The following is a 26,027-nucleotide window of genomic DNA, read 5'->3' as shown; positions in this document are numbered from 1 at the left end:
CTCCAACGTTAGAGAAGGTTGAAAATGGCAGTAAAATACTACTGCAAATTACGAGTGTTATGTGAACATTAATGCTTGTCATTAACTAATAGATATGCCTATAGCAAATAAATACTGAAATTCTCTTTCGGTCTATTCACAGATAGAATCCCAGGTCTGACTGGTCTTCCAGGCAGAAACCTACATTGGCAGAAATATGTAAATTATAAAAGTTCCATGGTGAATTATAAAAAATAAGGAATTTGAATTTAGGCCTTCTGCCATATGCAGTTTAAGGTAGCTTTAATTTTTAGCCTAGAAGGGAATTTTCGTATTTTTACTGTTACCATATAAAAAAAATATCCAGCACTGGCTTCTTAAGAAACCAGAGAGGCAGGTGTTTGCATACAGGTTTAAGGCAAATCAAACAGGTCCACAACTAAACATGTCATCAGGGCTTATTTCCCAGGAGTGCCTTTGTTTTGTGACAGAGGAATCTTAGAACAGTTCTAGCCAGGGTCTCCACACTGCTACTGGATGAGGACAGCTTTGTGCACCAGCCTTTTGAAAGAATTGACGTTATATACGCACCATCAAAGCATACACTGGCAAGGCTTGATATTTAAAGGACTTCTGCAGTGAATCACTTTATCTTCTTTGAAAACACAAATAGGTTTTCAAAGACTAGATACAAATCTGGACACATGAATGAGATTCAAAGATTTCTCAAGTCAAAGAAAGATCTCAACCTCCCTCTACTATGGACTTTCTTTCCAAGACTGAGAACTGATTCATCCTCCTCCGGCTCCTTACATATCTGAAATCTTCCCTGCAACACGAGAGGCACTTTTATTAGGTATGTAGCATCTATTAAAACTTTAAATCCAGGGTAGAATTTGCTGAACAAAGTAATAACACTAGCCTAATAGGCATTACCTTAAGAATTATTTCCCCTTTAATATAAAAGTATAACTACAGTGGTCCAATATACAAATACAAAGAAAAGTTCTCATACTAAAAAAAAAAAAAGTACCATAATACTGTACATACAAAAACTGTTCAACAAGAATGATTTAAATATATCTGTTCTTTTCCAGATCTGGAAGACGCAAATGTAAAGTTCTGCAACTGTATTATTGCTGGAACATGTGTCCAGGAACACTGTGTTTCCCGTTCTTTCCCCCTGTCCCAGCCCCCACTTCAGAGTCCCCTGAGCTTGGATCATGAGCCAACAGCATCCCTGAAAATAACCAGAGCTGAATGTTTACTCAGTGGAAGTCGTTATTCCGTGAGCCGCTGCTTACCGTGAACTATGAAAAGCACAAGTTTTAAGCCCAGCCAAGGTTAAATCCAGACGGAGGTCTTCCCATCCCCCGATTTGCTACTAGCACTGCTTTTGTTGGACCCAGCCTTGGACCCCACTTTGGCTTTTTTGTCCCGGGGACCATGGGGGTTGTTTTGGTGACTGTAGGCCTGGATTGCCAGATCCAGGCGTTCCTGAGCCATTTTGATTTCCCTCTGCAGAGTCTCCAGGTCAGCTGGGAGGTTGTCCTCATGGCTGCCGTACTGTTGTTCCTGGGCGATGTTGGCCTTGTTTTGCTTGTAGGCAATCTTAGCGTTGGACAGTTCGGTGTACTGGATTTGATCTGGTTTGACGGCAATGTTATAGCCAGGGGGAGCAGATGGTGTGTTCCAAGTGAAAGGATAATTATAAGCACCCGGATCTTCCAGTTCCCTCCTTTTACTGTTTAGTGAGTCTCGAATTGTCCCAAATCCTAAATGAAGCATCTCCCAAATGTTAAGCAACAGGCAAAGGCCTGTGACACCATACATTATCAGAAGAAAGATGGTCTTTTCAGTGGGTCTGGAAATAAAGCAGTCTATCTTATGAGGGCAAGGAAGTCTGCTGCACACATAAAATGGGTGGACTTGGAAGCCATACAGGAAGTACTGCCCTATCAGAAAGCCCACCTCAAACACGGTCCTTGCCAGCAGCTGCAGCACGTAGATTTTCATGAGCCCGTCCTCCTGAATCCGGTGTCGGCCATCATGCTTAGGTTTAGATTGGTTCTGATCTTTATTTTCTTTTTCACTTTCTAATTCCATTTCTGGATACATCATGGGATCCTCTTCATGGTCCTCTTCTGTTTCTTCCAGGGCCCGGTGCTGTTTCCAACGCATTGCATAGGGTTTGCTCCGAGCGGCCTTCTTGTCTGCTTCACCGTGCTCCATTTTGGCAATCTTATGAATGGCGTAGCCCAGGTACATCACTGAGGGGGTGGCCACCAGGATGATCTGGAACACCCAGAAGCGCACGTGGGAGAGGGGTGCAAAGGCATCATAGCAGACGTTCTCGCAGCCTGGCTGCTCTGTGTTGCACACAAATTTGCTTTGCTCGTCGTAATAGATGGACTCTCCTCCTACAGCTGTAAGGACAATCCGGAAGACGATCAATACAGTGAGCCAGATCTTCCCCACGAACGTGGAGTGGTTGTGGATCTCCTCTAGCAGGCGAGTGAGGAAGCTCCAACTCATGGTGACTGAACTGGTTCACCCTGATAAAAATGAAAAAATACTAAAGGAAAATCAGCAAATATTAAAATCTTAATTTTTTCATTGATGATATCTCTAGTAAGTACTTCTCTACATACTTGAAATTTATCTTCAAGGCTCATACTAGAATGACTGTTAGAATAAATAGCATCTCACTCTCTATACTACCATCAGGTAGGACCATTCACCTCAGTCTAAGAGCACTGGTTTGGGCCTACAGGGTCCTAGGAAGTCTGATTAGTTTTCATGTCTTCCTTAGCTTAAAAGGTAAAATTATAGCTATCATTTGAGATATATATCTCAAAATATACTGGATTTTTTTTTTTTTTTTTTTGCGGTACACGGGCCTCTCACTGCTGTGGCCTCTCCCGTTGCGGAGCACAGGCTCCGGACGCGCAGGCTCAGCGGCCATGGCTCACGGGCCCAGCCGCTCCGCGGCATGTGGGATCTTCCCGGACCGGGGCACGAACCTGTGTCCCCTGCATCGGCAGGCGGACTCTCAACCACTGCGCCACCAGGGAAGCCCTATACTGGATTTTTTACATACAGTATTATTTCATAAGACCTTCGAACTTTGTGGAATATAGAGAAGAAAATAGCACAGAAGCATGGCTATTTGGTCACAGTAAGACTGCCACTGAGAACATAACGGGGACACCCGGGCTGGATGGACTCCATTGTGAAGAGGTACCTTACCAGGAAAGTTAAATTTTGGACCTGGTGACAAAGTATTAAAAAAGAATTAAGGAGATAGTACAGCTGCAAATAACTGGCAAAGATCAAGAACTACAATAAAAGACAGAAAGAAACAAGGAAGACACTCCTGAGCCAGGCTGCATCACAGAGATTCTAGCATTCTGTATGTTTCTGTATTTTGTTTACAGTAGAAGTTAAAAAATGCCTGTAGATTGAATTGTGAGGACATTAAAAATCCAATCAATAGACAAATCCACTTAAAACAGCATTTTGAAGGATAGTTTTATTCTGAGATTCTTAGATCTATGTCCAGAATCCAGGTAAAAACCATCAAATGAGATAATGTACGTAAAATCCCTAATACAACCCCTGCCACACAGCACACCTAGCTTTTCTCTTCTATCTTTCCTCTCTTGGTTTACTTCTGCAGATAATAGTTGATTATCAGCATCACCAAAGAAATCTAAATATACTTTTTACCTGTTATCCAGAATTTCTGTTATCCAAAATTTTCTAAGAGAAATGATGTTTTGCTTACAAGTTTTCCAGATTCCCTCTGGAAGGGAAAAAGAAAAAAGAAGGTCATAAGTTTCCTCCCACAGAAAACAATAAATCACTAGAACGCCATTTTCAGGGAGAAACAGTTTTCTATGTACCATAGGAATCAATCAGCATGAGATGGAAACAGGCTTGAGTTTGAATATCACTGTTCTCTCCTCCTATACGTGGTAGGAGAAACTACCTAACAGTGACTCAAAGAGTCTTAGGTCACTGTAGTCTAAGAAAATATGACAGGAAGATGAGTCATTGGTGAAAATCTGAAGCAGATGAACTCTGGCACCTATAGGAAAAAGCCAAAGTAGAAAATTTCACCAAATTTAAACTGGGTCACTACAGGCCTTGCAAAAATCTTCACCCTGTGTGCTCTATTCCTGTTCTATTCTCTGGAGCAGCCAATACCTCTCCCAATGGGATCTGAGCAGCCAACTAGGAGCGAGCTGTTTAGTTTAAACACCCAACAGCTGGCTCTCAGTCACTGGGACACCCATATCCACAGAAGGTGATTTACAGACTCAACTGCTCACAGAAGGAAAACACCTGCATCTGTATTGTGATTAAAAACTATATATATAGGACAAATTATTGCTCATTATCAAGTTCTGCAAACTATGGAATAGCTATGGCCAAGAGTCATCCACACTTACTATCATTTAATTTAATAAATGAATGTAAAACAATCCCTGAGTGTTCCAAGTTATTATGTGTTCAAAATAACTTAATAAAAAAGATACATGAAAAAAACTCAGAACAGTTCCCAAAAGGTCAATGAAGAAGAAGAAAAGTTCAGGCATCTGCATAACATGCGAGTACGAAGATTCACATACAGAATCCAACCACACAAAGATCTCACCATAGGACTTCAAGTACAACTCTTATTTCCAGCCCTGATGTCCAACTGAGCTCACCACTTCTCTCACTGCATACACAAGTTATAAAACCACACCACAAGAAGTAAATAATATGCAGTCTTTAAATGGTGATGTAAGCCAGATTTCCAACACAGAACTCAATAATGATTCACGTCCACAAGTCCAGATTCACATTTTCCCAAACGCCATATATATCTAAAGCATTTCCCTTAAAGCCTGAAATTCTATTTGTTCCAATAAGCCAAAATCATGAAAGTGCAATTGTTAATTAGTTAGGAAGCTCATCCTCTACACTGCCGTCCATACCGAAAACAAATGGGTACCTTTTTAATAATTATTGCTATGAAATAATTTCTCAACAGTTCAGGGGGAAATTAGTGACAAACCCTTCAAAGCTTATAAGTTATAAAGCAGCCACTTAAACACATCCAGAAATACACACTGCATACTGGTTAAGCTGTAGGCCTAGACAATGATGAACCCTTAGAGCCTGGTTTTCCGTGGCTACTTATAAGTGCCACAGCACCCTATACCTGAACCCTGAGTATAAATGATGTGTAAGGTAATGTAGCTTCAGCATCTCATAAAATGGGTGACGGGTGATTTTCTTTCTAAAATAACCATGGGCTTCCTAATCAAATGGCAGCTCACCACTATGGATCTACTGAGCTGTCAGTAGGTTTTTCTTTGATACTCTTCCCTTTCCAAATCCCTTTCTTCTCCTTGTAAGCATTAAGAGAAAGGCTTAAGTATCAGAGTAGACTCCTCCAATTTGGGGGGTGGGGTGGAAAGGGGAAGAGGGAGAGAGGGTGTGAGAGAGGAGAAAAAACTGAATGAGAAGAATGGTGGGTTCTGGAATTGACATTTCTAAGCAAAAACGTGTCACTGCCAAGTGTGGTCTTGCTGTGTTCTTGCTCCACTAAAATTCCCTTTTCTCAGAAACATTTTTTCGCTCTCCTACCAGAAGCCTAAGATTCAGAACACAGTCTTCTCTGACTTCCCTGTTTCAGCACACAGACTTGGTTATAGAGTAGGGAGTGAGAGCATGCAAAATTAACCTGTGAACAGCTCTCGTGAAAAAAATAAAAATCATTTCCATACTCTATGAATGGAAAATATGGGAGCATGTGATGAGTGGTGGTGAGAGGTGGGGGGATGCCAAACACCTAAATATTTTTTGCCAATTAGGAAAGCCAACTGATTTAAATGTATTTTGACAATGTCTTCTTGAATATATTCCTTTATACTTTGGTTGAATTTATCTATAGACAAATTCTAGGAAGTGCTATTATCAGGACACAAGAAATGTAAGTCTGCGTGGTTTTTGCTCTGTACTGGCATTTGACTTTCTAAAAAGGTCTTAGCAGTTTACAATGCCTGGCAATGAATGAGTACAATTTTACCTCAACCTCATCAGCACTGTCTGTTATGCTACTTTGCTAGGTATAAAACGGTATTTCAAAATTATGTCAATTTGTATGTTTTTAATACAGCAGGATACCCTTCCCCTATATTCCTCCTTCTTTGTGAACTATTCTATCCTTTTGCCCATTTATCTGCAGAATGTATTCTTAATACAGTACAGAAATCAATCATTTGACATTTAATAGGATTCTCAATTCTCTCTCCACCCCCCAACATACTGAAGAAAATCATGTTTGCTTTTATAACATTTACTGGACAGAAATCAAATGTGCTATTTTTAGTCTGTTTTCCAAATAACTTTCAAATCTACCTTGTCTTACACTAGAAAATAGAATTTAAAAAATTACTTGGTATCAACACGGTAATAAATTAAGTAATCCCCTCCCAAATTATTTATATTTGAAGAGTTTTCTATCAGCTACATCCTAACAGGATCAAGTCAAAGTTTACTGTATGTCTAAAACTCAGGATCTTTGAAGATTAAATATAAAAGCTCATTATTTGGATTATCTCTGGAGGCGGATTATATGATTAGATCTATTTTAAAGATGAAGAAATGAGGTCCAGAAAGTTTATAAAATTTGCCCGAGATCATCCAGGTATTAAGAGGTGAAACTAGAATCTGAAGTCAGCCAGTCTTGTTCTAGTCTCAGCTTTTAACTACTAGTAAAGAATTACATTCCAGATGAGGTGGAACTATGTACAGGCCCCAGGTGAATAAAGAGGAGGGCACCTCGCCCCAATCTTTGGAATCGGAATTAAACTAAATAATAAACTCACAAAGATTAAAGGTGGGGGGTTAGTTCTGCTGCCAAAAGAAAGTGGAAAAAAAAAAATCAAAGGGGGAAATTTCAGGGTTTAAGATCTTACACATAGAATGAATTGAAAGTTAAAACAAAACAAAACCCCCCAAAACAAACAACAACAAAACATAAAACCCAAAAAGAACTCCAAGGTTGTTTCTTGGCAGTTGGAAGGGAAGAATAAACTAGAAAAATGGTATCTTCAACAAAAATGTTTTTTTTCACTAAGAAGGATAACTTCTTTGGGCATTGAGAAAAGTGACACAGAAGGTGGTAAATTTAGTTCAGGGGTGAAAATGCTTGTAAAAGGGTAGATACAAAGATGGTATACATATGAAGTGCTCAGAGCTGTGCCTGGTCTCAAGGCAAGCACCATTATTACCATTACTACCAGTGTTGCTGCAACTTTTTGTCTTACCACCTCAACTGTACTGGGAGCCCCTAGATGTTAGACACATCTTTTATCTCTGCTTCCCTAGCATCTAGCCCGATGATTGGCCATTTTTTAAAAAAATCAATTACCTTATTTATTTATTTTTGCCTGTGTTGGGTCTTCATTGCTGCACGCAGGCTTTCTCTAGTTGCCGTGAGCCGGGGCTACTCTTCATTGCGGTGCACGGGCTTCTCATTGAAGTGGCTTCTCTAGTTGCGGAGCACAGGCTCTAGGCGCACGGGCTTCAGTAGTTGTGGCACGTGGGCTCAGTAGTTGTGGTTCACGGGCTTAGTTGCTCCGCAGCATGTGGGATCTTCTCGGACCAGGGCTTGAACCCGAGTCCCCTGCATTGGCAGGGGGATTCTTAACCACTGTGCCACCAGAGAAGTCCCTGATTGGCCATTTTAAGTGCTAAATAAACATTTGACAAACAAATGAATAAATGCATTCCTATCAGATTTGCCTTACATTTTTCACTGCAATCTCTTCTCTCTATTTTTTTTCCTCCTAGATTCCCACTGCATCAGCCTGTCCAAAAATGGAATAAGCAGCCTCATGAAGCAGTGAACCCTGGTATAAATGCAGCAGGGAGGGTAAAGGGATAAAAAGGGAGGTGTCTGTTCTTCACTGAAATCTATAAAATGTGACACCAATGATGGCAATACATTATGTATGTACAGTGTAATACCTAAAACAACCACTAAAAAAGCACACAGAGGGACTTCCCTGGTGGTGCAGTGGTTAAGAATCTGCCTGTCAATGCAGGGGATATGGGTTCAAGCCCTGATTGGGGAAGACCCCACATGCCACAGAGCAACTAAGCCCATGCACCACGACTACTGAGCCTGCGCTCTAGAGCCCACGAGCCACAACTACTGAAGCCCACATGCCTAGAGCCCGTGCCGTGCAACAAGAGAAGCCACCGCACCACAACGAAGAGTAGCCCCTGCTCGCCACAACTACAGAAAGCCCGCGCGCAGCAACGAAGACCCAATGCAGCCAAAAATAAATAAATAAATTTAAAAAAAGAAGAGAAAAGAATAACCATACCTAGTGTTGGTGAGGATGCGGAGAAACTGGTACTCTCATACAAGTAGGAATGTAAAATAGTATAATCACTTTGGAAAATAGTCTGGCAGTTTCTTAGAAGTTAAACATATACCAACTATATGATCCAGCCATTCTGCTCCTAGGCAAGAAGTGAAACCGTATGTCTATAAAATGACTTGCACATAAATGTTCACAACAATTTTATCTGTAATAGGCAAAACCTGGAAACAACACAAATGCCCATCAGCAGGTTGATGAGTAAATTGTGGTACACTCATACAGTGGTATACTACTCAGCAGTAAACTATTGATACGCATAGCATGGAGGAATCTCAAAATAATTAGACCAAATGAAAGAAGTCAGGCAAAAAAAAGGCACACACTGTATGATTCCATTTATATAAAATTCTAGAAAATGCAAACTAATCTATAATGACATAAAGCACGTCAGTGGTTGCCTATGGATGAGTTGGGGGTGGGAGGCAATGAGGGACTGGCCAGCCTGATATCAAACTCTCGTGGCTATTATTTTTCAGTTTCTACTTCTTTTCCTTTTCCAAACTTCTAAATACATATCCTGATTTTTGTCCTATCTTATTAGCCTCCTTTTCAGTGCTCTTTGCTGGTTCTTCCACCAGAATCCAAGCTGGAAATGATGTCCCACTTTGCTCCAACATCTCCCTGAAACTTCAGACTTGAAATTCATCTGCTACTCAACATCTTCTCTTGGATGTCTAATAGGCACATGAAATTTAACATAACCCAAACCAATCCTCCCATCCTCCAAAGAGCTACTCTTACTCTGTCTGCAGTTTTCCCAAACTCAGTAAGTAGTTTCACCATTCATGCAGTTTTTTAGGCCAAAACCTTCAAGGCAACCTCACTCCTTTTTCTCACTCCATAGGCAAACTATACCAGCAAATCCTGTCAGTTCTATCTTCAGAATATACCCACAATCCAACCACTTCTTTCCACCTCCACTGCCATCAACTCTGATCCAAGCCCCCTTCAACTCTAACCAAGATTATTGTAAAAGCAAGAGTCTTCTAATTGGTCCCCTAGCTTATGCTCTTATGCCTCTCAAATCTCTTCTCCAAAAAGCAACCAGAGTAAAGCTTTTAGAAAGTAAGTCAGATCATGTCCCTCTTCTGCTCAAAACTCTCTCAGAACAAAACCCAAAGTCTTTACTATAGTCTACAAGGCCCTTTATCATACAGCTACGAGCACACTTCCGGTCTCATCACCTTCCATTCTCCCTCTTGCTCATTCCGATTTAGGGATATCTACATCCTCACTATTCCTCTGATCATACCAATCATGCCATACTTTTGCCTCAAGATTTCTGTACTTGCTATTTTCACTGCTTTGAACTTTTTTATTTCATAGATATTAGCAGAACACTCTCTCATTTCATTCAAGTCTGCTCAAAAGTCATCTCCTTAACTTTCCTCAGACCACTTTCCTAAAATAACATCTGTCATTCTCTAGCCCCTTTAATTTTCTTTATAGCACTTAACCCTCACATAATTTTTATTTTATAATTTTACTGTTTATAGAATATAAGCTCCCTGAAGGCAGGATTTTGTTCTTTTATCCCCAATATCTAAAACCCCACAGCCTGACAAATGGTAGTAGGTTCTCAATAAATATCTGTTCAATAAATTAATTCAAACATTTAGAAAAATGCTCCTGATGTATTAACGGAAAAATATAGGATATGGAACAGAATTATCCCAATTTTGGAAAATTTATGCATTAAAAAATCCTAGAAGAAAAACAAAAATGTAAAAAAAACCCCACCAAAACCTGAAAGGTTATAAACAATACCCACTACTTTCTCCCTGCTTCAGCCTGTTTCCTGCATCTCTACTAGAATTCTCTCTCTAAAATGGATGTGTTACTCCTTTGCTGAAAAACCACTAATGGAGGTGGCTCCTCAAACCAGTGGGGCAAAGACGGACTTTTTAAAGTATTAGAATAAAACACAGTTGATATCTGTTATAACTCTGGATATGAGAAGAAAAGATGAATCTGAGTACAAAAACTAAAAAGTGTCTCCGTGGTTAAAAGAAAAAACAACCTAAGCAATACTGAAAAACAATGGGAACTTGCCTGGTGGCGCAGTGGTTAAGAATCCGCTTGCCAATGCAGGGGACACAGGTTCAATCCCTGGTCCAGGAAGATCCCACATGCCACAGAGCAACTAAGCCCGCGAGCCAGAACTACTGAGCTCGCAAGCCACAACTACTGAAGCCTGCGTGCCTAACAGACTGTGCTCCGCAACGAAGAGTAGCCCCCGCTCGCTGCAACTAGAGACAGCCCATGCACAGCAATGAAGACCCAATGCAGCAAAAAATAAATAAAAATTAAAAGAAAAACAATGAACTGGGGAAAAAGGTTTCAGTAACTCTTTTATAAGCAAAGAGCTAATTTCTAATATATAAAGAGTTCAAAACGTACATTCTACAGAAATAAAAACACAAATTCCCCTTTATAAATGCACAACGTGGATGAACCTTGAAAACATAATGCTAAGTTAAAGAAGTCAGACACAAAAGCCACCTATTGTATGATTCCATTTATATGAAATGTCCAGAATAGGCAAATCAGTAGAGACAGATTAGTGGTTGTCAGGGGCTATGGGAAATGGACTGTGACTGTTAATGGATACTGGGTATCTTTTGGGGATAATGAAAATGTTTGGAATTAAGACAGTGGTGGTGGTTACACAACCTTGTGAGTATACTAAAACCACTGAACTGTACACTTTAAAAGGACAAATTTTAGCACATGTAAATTATGTCTCAATAATAAACTACTCTAAGATACAATTCTTCTCCTATGACACTGGCAAAAATCCAAAAGTTGGAGAGGCTATGGAAAAACAGACATTCTCACATATCACTGATGGGAGTGGTACAACCTCTGGTAGCAATTTGATAATATCTAACAAAGTCACAAATGCATCTATATCCTTTGACCCAGTAATCTCACTTTTGGGAATGATCAAACTATAACACTGTTTTTATATAACTCAAATGTCCACTGTCAAGGCAATGGTTAAATGCACTATGGTCTATTTATACAACAGAATACCACGTGGCTGTAAAAAATAATGAGGAATGCTCTCCTTGTATAGAAAGATATTTAAGGGCTTCCCTGGTGGCGCAGTGGTTAAGAATCCGCCTGCCAATGCAGAGGACACGGATTCGAGCCCTGGTCCAGGAAGATGCCACAGAGCAACTAAGCCCATGCGCCACAACTACTGAAACCCGTGCACCTAGAGCCCGTGCTCCGCAACCAGAGAAGCCACTGCAATGAGAAGCCCACGCACCTCAACAAAGAGTAGCCCCCCCTTGTCACAACTAGAGAAAGCCCGCGCACAGCAACGAAGACCCAACGCAGCCAAAAATCAATTTAAAAGATATTCAAAACATTTAATTAGTGAAAACAGCAAGGAAGTGTATTTATGTATATGTCTTTTACATAAGGAGAAAAAATATCAATCTGTGTTTTTGCTTATATTTCTACAAAGAAACACAAGGATACATTTTTTAAAAAAACGAATAAAAGTGGGGAAGGAGACTAAGGAGGATGGGGTAGGATCAAGACTTTGATTATTAATCTACTTAATTAACTTATTTGGCTGTGCCGGGTCTTAGTTGTGGCACTCGGGATCTAGTTCCCTGACCAGGCACCGAACATGGGCCCCCTGCACTGGGAGCACAAGACTTAACCAATGGACCATCAGGGAAGTCCCTGATTATATTAATATCTTTTTACATTGTCTTATTTTTTTTAACCAAATGAATAAGTTGCCTTTTTAAAGAAAACACTGCTAAAAGCATTCCATGCCCTACAGAATAAAGTCTGCTTGAGATTTTAAAGAAATCCTTTTGCAAACTTTTTGAAGTTAAAAAAAACTTACATATTTTTCAGAAATTAAATGTTTTATAAAAAGATCATCTTTGTAATGAATTCCTTGGAGGTCCACTAGTTAGGACTCAGCACTTTCACTGCCAAGGGTGCAGGTTCAGTCCCCGGTCGGGGAACTAAGATCCTGCAAGCTGCGCTGCACAGCCACATTAAAAAGAGCTCATCTTAATTTCTGTTTAACCCCAAATTTAAATACCACCTGTACATTTCTCATCAGCTTACACTATACATTTTCACATATGCATTTGTTGTTTCCCTCCATTAAACCCACTTCCCTTGGACATCCTCACAGTTTACTCCCTCACTTCCATTTATGCTTCCCTTCAGATGTCACCTCCTGTGGTGAGGACTTCCCTGACCACTTTCCTACGGTAACATTCTTCCATCACTCTCTACACCCCTACCCTGCCTTTTTCCTTCAGAGCACTCAACACTACCTAAAACACTTTTTATTTGTTAATCTGTTCATTATCTGTCACCCCAATAGATAAACAAGGACTTTGTTCTTGTATCCCTGGCACTTAGAACAACTATTAACTGAGTGGTTTAATAAATTTGAATCTCTGCTCACTGATTTTCCTCTGCTTTATATGGTCTTTCCACAATTTCCTATTTGGAAAAATTTTTATCCTTTAGGATCTAGCTCAAAGGTCACTTCAAGTTTTCTTGACCTCCTCGCTTAATCTCCTCAGAAAGTCCATAATAATTTTTCATTCCACAAATAATCAGGACTTAATCTATTAAACTGAGGTTAGTACTATCCGTTTCTTCTGCTGGAATATAAGTTCCTTGAGGGGAAAGTCCATGTTTTTTAAAATTCTCTGAGCCCTCAGGATACAAAAATAACTCAATAAATGTGTGCTATATTTAACAGAAGATCTAAATGAATTTATAGGAGGTAGAAAATATAAAATATGTTCACTAATACAATCATTTCAGGGCGGAATACAAGGAATGGTATAGAAGTACAAAATGTGAAAATACTCAGAGAAGGAAAAGAGACAATTCCTACAAACTAAGAAGTATAAGCTGTCAATTATACCTCAATGAAGCCAGAAAAAAAAAATAGTATAAGCTTACTGCAGAAGACAAGTGGGTCTCTGAAGAATGGGTATGGTTTCACCAGGCAGAGCTGGGGTGGGAAGTAGAGGCAAGGCAGATGGAGAAAGTGGTGTGAGTGAAAAGTTGCACAAGAAGGCTCTTAGACTGGAACATGATGGAGGATGTTTGGGAAGTAGTTGTAGAGAAGGCTGAACAGGGAAGTCAAAGACCAGTTTGCAGAGGGCCTTAGCACACCATGGAACCTGAAATTAAAGCATGTAAGTAATGATGAATAAATGTTCCTCAGATGTGGTCCACAGACCACCTTCATCAGAATTATCCAGAGTACACGTCTAAAATGCTGATTCCTAGGTCCTACTTACCCAATTCCCACTCTCAGGCCTACTGAATCAGAATTTAACATATCTTCTATGGTTAGACATTTAAGTTGTTTACAATGATTTATTACAATACTTATAACTTTGTACACATCCCCAGTTATAGATTTAGGATACATTTTTCTAAAAGAATTGCTGGGTCAATAGTTGTACAAACTGTGAAAAAACTGTGTGTGTTATTAAGAAAAGATCAGCTTCTTTATGCACTATCTCTCCAAAAATTCGAAGGCTTTTAATATGTATTACCAAATCACCCCTGCAAAAAGCCGGTACCTATTTATATTTCCACTACTGAGAGTATGAGAGTATGAGAATACTGGTTTCCTCACTCCCTCACCAATGATTTTAATGCATTTTTCAAGAAACAAGGCTTGGGTCAATCTGTGTTTAAACTATAAGAAGTTTTAGATGATCATTAATCATTAGGGAAATGCAAATGAGACAATGCACAGTGAGATACCATTTCATACTCAAAAGGATGACTACTATTAAAAGAAAAGAAACAAAAAAGAAAAGAAACAAGTGCTAAAAAAGTTATGGAGAAACTGGAATCATTGTGCATTGCTGGTGGGAATGTAAAATGATGCAGCTGCTGTAGAGAATGGTATGCTTATGATTTTCTCAAAATATTAACTATAGGGCTTCCTCGGTGGTGCAGTGGTTGAGAGTCCGCCTGCCAATGCAGGGGGCAGGGGTTCGTGCCCCGGTCCGGGAAGATCCCACATGCCGTGGAGTGGCTGAGCCCGTGAGCCATGGCCGCTGGGCCTGCGTGTCCGGAGCCTGTGCTCCGCAACGGGAGAGGCCACAACAGTGAGAGGCCCGCGTACCGCAAAAGAAAAAATGTATATACATTAACTACAGAATTATCGTATGATCCAGCAATTCTACTTCAGGATGTATACCTAAAAGAAATGAAAGCAGGGACACAAACAGATATTTGTACATCCATGTTCAGAGCACATTATTTACAATAGCCAAAAGGTGGAAGCAACCCAAGTGTCCACTGACAGATAAATAAACAAAATATGGTATATATCCACAATGTTATTCAGCCTTAAAAGGAACGAAATTCTGACACATTCTACAATGCTGAGGAACTTTGGAGCCAGTATGCTAAGTGAAAGAAGTCAGTCACAAAAGGACAAATATTACGTTTCCACTTATATGAGGGCCCACTTATATGAGGGCTATAGAATAAAATTCATAGAGAGAGAAAGAAGAATGGTGATTGCCAAGGGCTGGGAGGAATGGGGAGTTAGCATTTAATGGGTAAAGAGTTTCAGTTAGGAAGATAAAGTTCTGGAGATAGATGGTGATGATGTTTGCACAACAATGTAAATGTACTTAATGCCACAGACCTATACACTTAAAAAATGGTTAAAATGGTAAATTTTATGTTACGTATATTTTACCACAATGAAAAAGTAAAAAAAAGTTTTAGACTAACTTCATTCATGCAATTAGTATTCACCTACCATCAAGAAGCTTGCAATACAGTAGTTTATAGGAAATTACAAACACTTAAAAAAAACCCTACAGTTGTTTTCAAGAAGTATTTAATGTTATATATGCTATGCAGCAGAAGATGAGGAAATAACTGGAATCATCTGTTAAAGTTTAAACATATTTTATAGCATAGTGACTCTACAGGGAAATGCTTCATTTTCCAGTTTATCTGATTCATTTTTTCCATTACAACCTCTTTACTATAATGTTGGCCACAAAAACACCGTTAATCCAAAAATATCTTTCATATATATATCTTTGGAAATGTTTCTCACAGACTCATGTTTAAAAAAAAAGCTCCCAAGGGTTTCAGATCAACAACTATAAAAGTGTGTAACTTGTCCCTTGTCAACTTTTTTTTAAAATAAATTTATTTATTTATTTTTGGCTGTGTTGGGTCTTCGTTTCTGTGCGAGGGCTTTCTCTAGTTGTGGCAAGCGGGGGCCACTCTTCATCGCGGTGCGTGGGCCTCTCACTATCGCGGCCTTTCTTGCTGTGGAGCACAGGCTCCAGACGCGCAGGCTCAATAATTGTGGCTCATGGGCCCAGTTGCTCCGCGGCATGTGGGATCTTCCCAGACCAGGGCTTGAACCCGTGTCCCCTGCATTGGCAGGCAGATTCTCAACCACTGCGCCACCAGGGAAGCCCCCTTGTCAATTTTTTAATGCTCACTAAACTAAAATAACCAGGAAATTTTAAAAATTTAAATAAGTAGTGCTATTCTAAATGTTTTACAAATTCAACAACCGAGTCCAAATGGGTCAGAGCCAAGTTTTAATCTGCTTCTAATTAAAAAAATTTTTTTAAACCTCAAAATCTATAATAGGTAGACCATATTTAAAAACCTTAATTTCGGGCTTCCCTGGTGGCGCAGTGGTTGAGAGTCCGCTTGCTGATGCAGGGGACGCGGGTTCGTGCCCCAGTCCGGGAGGATCCCACATGCCGCGGAGCTGCTGGCCCCGTGAGCCATGGCCGCTGAGCCTGTGCTCCGCAACGGGAGAGGCCACAACAGTGAGAGGTCCACGTACCGCAAAAAAAAAAAAAAAAAAAACAAATCAAAAAAAACACACCTTAATTTCTTTTCTAAACAAAAAATCCAGGATGAACTAATATTCTAGAAAAGTGATTCTAACTTTGAATTTTGTGAAACTAAGAGCAAGCACTTAACTAGGAGCCAAGAGATTCTAACAGGCACTTCAGGAATAAATATTTCTTTCCACTTTTTCATTTGTGAGATAAGTGAAGAATATCAGATTAGATTATTATTAAGGTCCCTTCTACTAACAGTTGATGAAAATCAACTCAGGCAGAGTACTATTCATAAAACAACCAACAAATTATGTGGAATTCTGAACTCTAGGGACAGGAAAGAAGCAAAGTAAGAGCCGTGAAATTAAACAATAATAAAATGTCAAATTTTCAAAAAGGCACTTCCTAGTCATCCCAGAAAATCTGTGGTTGGACTAAAATTAAAAATTTCAATATTGACTCACCATGATTCTACATTATTAACTATCTGGGCATCCCAGATTATGAGCTGAGCGATTAAGAATAGTGCTAGTGACTCACATTCCTGAATGAGATTGCTTTATGTGTAGAGACAAAGAATCAATTAAAGGGTTTACAATGAAGTTTTGTTTAACTGGAACGTTTTAAGTGGAAGTTAATTCTGCATGAGTGATAATAGATGTTTAATAACTAGCTAGTGACAATTTCTAAGCAAAAGCACTATGGCAGCCTTAATCTATGTATTACAAACAGTAATCTATGTATTATAAATATGAAAACAACTTGTTTTTCAAAAGAGCTCTTGGCTATGGACGATATTTGAGAAACATAAATTTTTTTGTAAATCAAATTATAAAATAAAGGAGAGAAAGTAGTTTGAAATCTTGGCTCCATTAACAAGGAAACAAAATACACCATTGTGGGTTGAAGTGTCAATCTATGCTGGCAAAAAGCCATTCTATTTGAATGTAAGAACCTTCAGGAACCAGCTGGAGAAGTATGGGGAACCTGGGATAATGTGTTCATTCACAGTGCATCGTAAGTGGTACTGTCTTCATGTAAAAAAGGACAGTATTGGTACACTTGTCCAAAACAGCTTAAGTCAAATCAAAAGGATGACATCAGTCTAGGAAAATGACATGTCTAAGAAAAAAATTAAAAAAATAAACATATAACATTACCAGTATGACTAGGGTCACAACACAAAATTTACAAAAAACATTATCATACACTGATGGTGAGGATGGTCTGATACAATCTTTCTGGAAGGCATTATGGTAATATTTATCAGAAACTTTAAAATGTTTTATGTCCTTTGATCAGTAACAGCACATCTAGTAATTTACCTTAAATGAATGCCCAATAAAATATAAATATATTTATTTATAAAATAAATATCTTAAATGAATGCCCAATAAAAGAAAAATTTTACATAATTTATGATATAATCTCTATGAGGAAATACTGTACAACCATTGTAAATCTTGTTTCGAACAGAGATCACAAAATCCAAATGTCTACAACTATATAGAGACAAAAAGTAGATTAGTGGTTGCCTAGGACTGAGAAGAATGGGGAAGAGTAGGGAATGACTGATAACAGGTTCGGGGTTTCCTTTGGGGGGAATGAAAAAATTCTAAAATTAAACTGAGGTGATGGCTACACAACCCGGTGGATACACTAAAACCATTGAATTGTACATTTTAAACAGGTGAACTGTACAGTGTGTGAATCATACATCAAAAAAGCCATTTAAGACATTTTCTAAATGTCTAGGCACCAGTAAGTGACACAAGGAACTGAAACAGAAAAATGGGGCCTGGACAACACAGGCACCAACTAAGGAGAGGCTACTGATTGTTAGCTACAGCTGCTGTTGTTACCAGACTGTCATATCTTTCAAAATAAGTCTTCAACCTGGATTTTTATGTGAAGCCTGATTTGGGGGTAATTTTTTTCTTTTCTTTTCTTTTCTTTTTTTCCTCTGTGTTGGGTCTTCGTTGCTGCACGCGGACATCCTCTTGTTGTGGTGCACGGGCTTCTCATTGCAGTGGCTCCTCTTATTGCGGAGCATGGGCTCTAGGCGCGTGGGCTTCAGTAGTTGCGGTGCATGGGCTTGGCTGCTCTGCGGCATGTGGGATCTTCCCGGACCAGGGCTCGAACCCATATCTCCTGCATTGGCAGGCGGATTCTTAACCACTGCGCCACCAGGGAAGTCCCTGGGGGTAACTTTTTGATTGAAGTATAAAATACCTACAGAAAGGTGCACAAATTTAAGTGTGCAGCTCAATGAATTTTCACATATCCATGTAACTAGCACTGAAATCAAGAGCAAAGCATTACCAGCCACCCAGAGCCACAGTTATGCCCCTTCCTACCCAAGGGAAACCGTCACTATTGACATCTTGGATGATTCTTTGTTGTGGGAGACTGTCCTATGCATTGTAGAATGTTTTGCAGCATCCCTGGCCTCTTCCAGTTGTGACAACCAAAGATGTCTCCAGATACTGCCAAATACCCCTTGGGGAACAATATTATACCACATTGAGATCCACTAGTTTAAACTGTCCTTGAACGTTACATAAATGGAATCACAGAATGGACTCTCTTGTATCAGATTCATAAGGAATACACTTCTAAAAAATTTTTTTAAATAAAAGAATACACTCTCGTGTCTGTTTTTTTTTTTTTTTTTTTTTTTTTTGTGGTACACGGGCCTCTCACTGTTGTGGCCTCTCCTGTTGCGGAGCACAGGCTCCGGACGCGCAGGTTCAGCAGCCATGGCTCACGGGCCCAGCCGCTCTGCGGCATGTGGGATCCTCCTGGACCGGGGCACGAACCCGTGTCCCCTGCATTGGCAGGTGGACTCTCAACCACTGCGCCACCAGGAAAGCCCCTGTGTCTGATTTTTGTTCAACATCTGCTGAGTCACCAATCTTATTGCATTTAGCTCTAGTCTGTTCATTCTCTTTGCTTTATTATATTGCCAGTGTGTATATATCACAATTTATCCATTCTACTGCTGATGGGCATTTGAGCAGTCTCCAGTTTGGAGCTATTATGAATAATGCTACTGTGAACACACCAAATGTGCCTTTTGGTGATTATATGTACATTTCTGTTGAATACCTAGACCCAGAATTGCTAGTTGTAGGGTATGCATATGTCAGCTTTAGTAGATCAGTACTTTTCCTAAGGAGGTTGTATTCATTTACACTTCTACCTGTCTCCTTTTTTTTTCATGTTGGCAACTAATAGAAAAAAATTTTTAAGTAATATTGAGCCAGATATTTTATTGGCTGAGTAAAGCCTGCCAATTTGTGATCTGTTTTAAAAAAAAATGTTTCACTATGTGAGCAAATGCTCATATGTAGTAAAGAGACAAAAAAACAAACAAAATAACTCCCAATAAGATAATATGCCTGAATGGAAATACACCAACATTAACAATTGCCTATGAATGTTTTCTCTTCTATTTGCTTTTCAGTATCTTCTACAATAAACATGTAATAATGAAGTTGGCAAAGCCTTCCTATGCAACGAAAGCCCCAAGAGAAATTTAAAAAGTAGGTCAGGGTACAAATTTCATAATATTTGCATACATACATATTTTACATTCATGAAGACCTAATTAAGTAATGAATACATCACAGAAAAGTTAACTATCTCATAGAATCTTTGGTACAATTACTACACGGCCCCTCCATAAGGGGGTCCACGACAGAACTTATATAAAATTTCACCCTAGAGTAAAATATAGGATGGTGAGAGTACAGGGTAATCCTTAATTTGGAAGGATATATCAAAAGATAGTAGTCCTCTGACATATGTTATATAGCAGGTAGTATAATAATGCTGCTCTTCCCATTTCTTTAGAGACTCACTCTAAAATGCTCCAGAAGCAACACAGAAAATTAACATACTCAATACTCCCTTGAAATGCATAGTTGTTGCCATTGCTACCTGCTGGTTATTGAGTGCCTGATATTGAATATTTGGAAAGAGTCACCTCTATTTGAGAAAATGATTATTAAAACAGCCACCAAAACCTTTCCAGTGTCCCTTATGAGTTCTATTAAATGTTTACTTGACACGCGAAAATGTTACAAACCTCATACTTCCTGTCCTAATCACTCCACTTCATATCAAGGATTCTGCTGTTGGGATAAGACTGTGCCCATGAGATTCACTACAAACCCAAAAGATGTATCTCCTGAGTCAAGATACTAAATGCTAATATACTGCCTTAAATGGAGTTTTTTTAAACCAAAATAACCTGTTACTTTAAGGCTTTGCTAAAGGGCACTAATCTGAGCACTGCTCCCATCTGCATTTTCCTATCAAGAAACTACACTGACATGTATATAATTATAAAACCAAATGGCAAAAAACAGTTTTCTGAGGCAAAATAAATAAAAAGCAGTAGAAAAAAAAAAAGCAGTAGAAAATAAAGCTTTTAACTACTAAGAGCATTCTAGCTGGGGTTCAAAATGCTAAGGTTGCTTTAAATTTCTCATTGAACTAGTAACCATAATTAACTGGCAACCAAAATAAATCTATTCAAGCTATGCATACATAATTTTCCTCCCAGGATATATCACAGATCATAAACACATTTTCCCATCCTCTTTCCTTTTCAGAGTTCAAGTATGATAGGAGACAATGGCTTCAGATACACAATTCAATAAGAACTGAGATACTCCCCCAACTCCCGGTAATTTTTCCAAGCTCAAAAAAGAAAGCTTTCCTTTCCAAGTGAATCTGAGAAGTGCACATCTGCTTGAACTGCTCAACCTTTAATAAATATAAAGCTTTCACTCTGAATGACATGAACATCTAGTACTGAACTGGAATGTGAGATCAAAGAAAACTATTTGAGTTAGACAAGCAAACAAATTCCCTTTCAGAAAGTACTATATGGCTTCTCTCACTAAATCATTTTCTGTACAAATCCAGATAGGCTAGTCAGCCAGGTCTTTTAAAAACAGAACTAATAATTAACATTTCTGACATTATAAGCTTAAAAATCATTATCTTAAGAAACAAACAAACAAACCAAGCACCTTTATCACCCAAATCTTCCACAAACACACGGTTTCATAGGTTCACACACTATATCAATGGTAAAAGAAATGTTAAGAGATTGGCTACGCTAGTAGTAGTCTCCAATTTCTAGAGTCTGAGGACCTTTATGTAACTGCAAAAGATTTTCCACTACATAATAGTGGTTATACATTTATTATCTATCTTTGGAGAAAACACATACACTGGTAAAGTTTAAAAATAAATCTGCAGTTTATGTATCATAACATCACTCATATATACATTTGAAAAGGTTATACGTATCTGTAAGACATTACTTATACACTTCACAGATAATACTTGCATGGATTCTGAGGTCATCCTTCAACTATTCTGCAGTGGCCCATTGTCTGACACCATAGTATGACATTAATATCCTTATTTTACTGAAGAGAATACTAAAGATCATGATGACTTGCTTAAGATCACACAACTAATTAGCTGTAAAGCCTAGAATACAACTCAAGACCTACTGATCGTTTTCCTATACCATGTAGATTTAGTATTTAATTTTATTTTAAGACCAAACAGAAGGTCACTGAAAAAACTGACAGTGATATACAATTAATATAACTAAAGAAAAGATTCCATTTAAAACAGCAACAAATAGATGAAAAAAACTTAGGAATAAGCCTCACAAGAAACATAATACCCAGGAAAATACTACCGAGGAACACAAAAGACTTAAATGCGTAAAACACGTTAAAGACTTAAAGCATTCTATGTTCTTGGATATAATAGCCATCATAAAAATATTAATTCTTCCTAAATTAATCTAAATTTAATGCAATCTTGATTTCTAAAAATGCCAATAGGATTTCTTTGGAACCAGACAAACTAATTCTAAATTTAATGTGTAAAATTAAATAGTAAGAATGGTTGGGAAATTTCAGAAAGAGAAATGAGGGCATACAAGCTTCTCTCAATATATACTATAAAGTTGTAATAATTTTAAAATGTGGAACTGGCAAAACGATTAACAAACTAGAACAGAATAGAAAGTCCAGAAGATCCAAATACATCTGAGAATTTAATGTATGATAAAGGTGGCATTTCAAACTAACGGAAAAAACATGGAATATTCAATAAATGATATTGAACTACCATGGGTAGCTATCTAGAAAAAAATTAAAGTTGGATCTTTAAATTCCAGATGGATCAAAGATTTTAAATTAAAAACAATACAATAAAAGTTAGATGAAAACATGAACATTTTTTCTTAATAATCTTAGTGAAAACTTTTCTAAAATGACACAAAACCTAGAGGTCAAATGAAAGAAATGACAAATTCAATTATATAAAATATAATTTCTAGAAAGCAAAAAAATACTATAAACAACTCAAAAGATACACTAAATGCTTAAAATTATTTGCAATTCTTAGAATAAAAGGCTAAATTCTCTTAACACATAAAGCGCTCCAGCAGATCATTAAAAAAAAAAAAACACTCAATAGAAATGTGAAATGCAGACACAGAAAACAAACTTATGGTTACCAAAGGGGAAGGGGGGAGGGATAAACGAAGAGTTTCAGATTAGCAGATACAAACTATTATATATAAAACAGATAAACAACAAGGTCCTCAACTATACTTCAATTTAAAAAAAACGTGCAAAGAAGAGAGAGTTCTCAGAAAAATATAAATGGCTTTTAATAATACAGTATGAAAAGATATTCAATATCACTTGTAATTAAAGATTTACAAATTAAAACTATACCAATAGGGCTTCCCTGGTGGCGCAGTGGTTGAGACTCCGCCTGCCGATTCAGGGGACAAGGGTTCGTGCCCCGGTCCGGGAAGATCCCACATGCCGCGGAGCGGCTGGGCCCGTGCGCCATGGCCGCCGGGCCTGCGCGTCCAGAGCCTGTGCTCCGCAATGGGAGAGGCCAAAACAGTGAGAGGCCCGCGCACCGCAAAAAAAAAAAACTATACCAATATACTACTTTTTCATTTATCCAATTGGAAAAAATTTAAAAATTGATAACAGATCAGCAAGAAGGGTGTATATATAAAGAGGCATTCTTTGTGCTCTACTGGAAGTGATGAGGTAAAATGGTAAGCTTCTATAAAAGACAACGTGGAAATATCCATCAAAATTGAAAATGCAGATGTATTCTGATCCAGCGATTCCAGTGCTCAACACTTATCTAATGAAATGTTCAGACATACAAAATAATGTACAAGAATATTCACTGCAGTACTGCTGATAATGGGCTGTAAACAATTTAAAGTCTATCAGTACGGGACTGGGTAAACAAATTACAGAACATCTATTAGTCAAAAAAAAAAGAGCTCTATCTGCAATGATATGAAACAAACTAAGATATTATTAATGAAAAATGCAGGGTACAGAACAGTGTGTAGAGTATTCTACCATTTATATACGTTGGGGGGGTGGGGGATACTGAATATATGGATATCTGTAGAAGAATTCACAAAAAAAGCAAACAGTAATTGCTTCAGCAGAGAAAAGAAAACTGAGTGACTGAGAAGAGAATAAAGGAAGACTTACTTTTTTTAAAACATATTATTTGTTTGTTTTTGGCTGCATTGGGTCTTCATTGTTGCCCATGGTCTTTCTCTAGCTGTGGTGAGCGGGGGCTACTCTTCGTTGCGCTGTGTGGGCTTCTCATTGCGGTGGCTTCTCTTGTTGCAGAGCATGGGCTCTAGGAGCACAGGCTTCAGTAGTTGTGGCATGTGGACTCAGTAGCTGTGGCTCACGGGCCTAGCTGCTCGAACCCGTGTCCCCTGCATTGGCAGGCAGATTCCCAACCACTGCGCCACCAGGGAAGCCCCAGAAGACTTATTTTTCACTGTACATCCTTTCATACCTTTTGATTTTGTATTATGTATACCTATTTCAAAAAAAAATTTTGTCAGTGAAGTGAAATACTCAAACTGTCGATGTCAGCCTTAATGTATAACTGCATAATATAGCCAGGTTTCTTGGGACATTAATTATACTGACTCTTGGCCCACCAAATGGGGAGAAATTAAAATTAGAACTAAGTACAGTATGTCAAAGGAAAAAACTAATCTTCAATTTCTTTATTCCATCTGATAGCAATTTCTTTATTCCATCTGATAGCCTGCCTAAGCCTAGCTGCGATTATCTTCCTGGGAGACAAGAGTCTCCACTGTGTATACCACACCATAAGTGATCATTGTATTTCTGGTCTATTAAAACTGCTGAAGCCAATTCCCTGGTGGTCCAACGGTTAGGACTCCACACTCTCACTGCCGAGGGCCTGGGTTCAATCCCCTGTCAGGGAACTAAGATCCCATAAGCCTTGCAGTGCGGCAACATGGATGGACCTAGAGATTGTCATACTGAGTGAAGTAAGTCAGACAAAGAAAGAGAAATATCATATCCCTTATATGCGGAATCTAAAAAATGATACAAATGAACTTATTTACAAAACAGAAACAGACTCACAGACTTAGAGAATGAACTTATGGTTACCAGAGGGGAAGGATGGGGGGAAGCGATAGTTAGGGAGTTTGGGATCTACATGTACACACTGCTATATTTAAAACGGATAACCAACAAGGTCCTACTGTGTAGCACAGGGAACTCTGCTCAGTGCTATGTGGCAGCCTGGATGGGAGAGGAGTTTGGGGGAGAATGGATACGTGTATATGTATGGCTGAACCCCTTTGCTATGCACCTGAAACTATCACAACATTGTTAATCAGCTATACTCCAATATAAAGTTAAAAAAAAAAAAAAACTCCTGAAGACTGATCAGGCCATGGCTACCAGTAAGTTCACATCAGTAAGTATTTACTGAAGACCTAGCACTGTAATGGCATGTAAGACCAAAAATACAAAAAACAAAATACAATAATAAGGCTTCTAGTCAGAACAAAAGCTTTGTCAGAAGTTACTTCATTACCATCAATAACTACAAATAAAAAAGAAATTAGTAAACATCCAAATAATTGCTGAATACCTAAATGAACTATGAGCTGGGTGGCTGGGGATAGTGGCCATCCTTATGGAATATAAAGTATAGTCTGGGAATTCCCTGGTGGTCCAGTGGTTAGGACTCGGCACTTTCACTGCCGGGCCTGGGGTTCAGTCCCTGGTCAGGGAACTAAAATCCCTCAAGCCAGGGCATGGCAGGGGGCAGGGGATGGGGCGGGGTATAGTCTAATGGTGACACAGGTATTATACAAATAATTAAATTAATTAAAACTGTGATCTGTCCTACAGAAGGGAAGTGCAGGGTGCTATAAGAGTGTATTATAGGGGTCCCTAATCTAATATAGGAGAATCAGAGAAGGTTTTTCTTCAGAAGTGATATTTAAGCAAATTCTGAAGAATGAAGAGCTGCCTTCCAGGCAGAGGGATTAGCTACAGCACGCACAAAGACTGCTGGGTGAGCTTTGAACCTTCAGGGAACGGGGCGGGGAAAAAAAAGGATCAGTATGGCTAGACCATATATACCAAGAAAGCAAGTAAAAAGAAACGATGCTCGAGAAGCAGGCAAGGCCAGATCACATCATGTTAAATGAAGAGCGAAGGGAAAACAACAGAAGTTTTCAGGTAAGTGACTCGATTAAATTTTTTTTAAAGATAATTTTAGCTGCTGTGAGAAGAATACAAGAGGGTATATTGCTTAGGTGTATATAATACATAGTAAAAGTACAAAGAAATGCAAGAGAATAATAAATTCAAGTTGG

The 26,027-nt window shown here is 38.7% G+C and overlaps 1 protein-coding gene across 2 annotated transcripts; it reads right to left on the bottom strand.

Moving 5' to 3' along the window:
* Positions 1-426: 426 nt before the first annotated feature.
* Positions 427-23,875, bottom strand: GJC1 (gap junction protein gamma 1). 2 transcript variants are annotated; one of them, XM_059998157.1, is made up of 2 exons: positions 23,854-23,875; positions 427-2,534 (listed from the first exon to the last, which is right to left on the bottom strand). In XM_059998157.1, the coding sequence occupies exon 2, from the start codon at positions 2,512-2,514 to the stop codon at positions 1,324-1,326; it is 1,191 nt and encodes a 396-aa protein (XP_059854140.1). In that variant the 5' UTR covers positions 2,515-2,534; positions 23,854-23,875; the 3' UTR covers positions 427-1,323. The 2 variants fall into 2 exon arrangements, with proteins under 2 accessions (XP_059854140.1, XP_059854141.1); XM_059998158.1 differs by lacking the exon at positions 23,854-23,875 and adding an exon at positions 3,709-3,787.
* Between the last annotated feature and the right edge of the window lie 2,152 nt (positions 23,876-26,027).

The sequence above is a fragment of the Delphinus delphis genome, chromosome 19, assembly GCF_949987515.2.
Source record: "Delphinus delphis chromosome 19, mDelDel1.2, whole genome shotgun sequence".
Taxonomy (NCBI): domain Eukaryota; kingdom Metazoa; phylum Chordata; class Mammalia; order Artiodactyla; family Delphinidae; genus Delphinus; species Delphinus delphis.
This window is presented reverse-complemented; position numbering and strand designations above follow the sequence as displayed.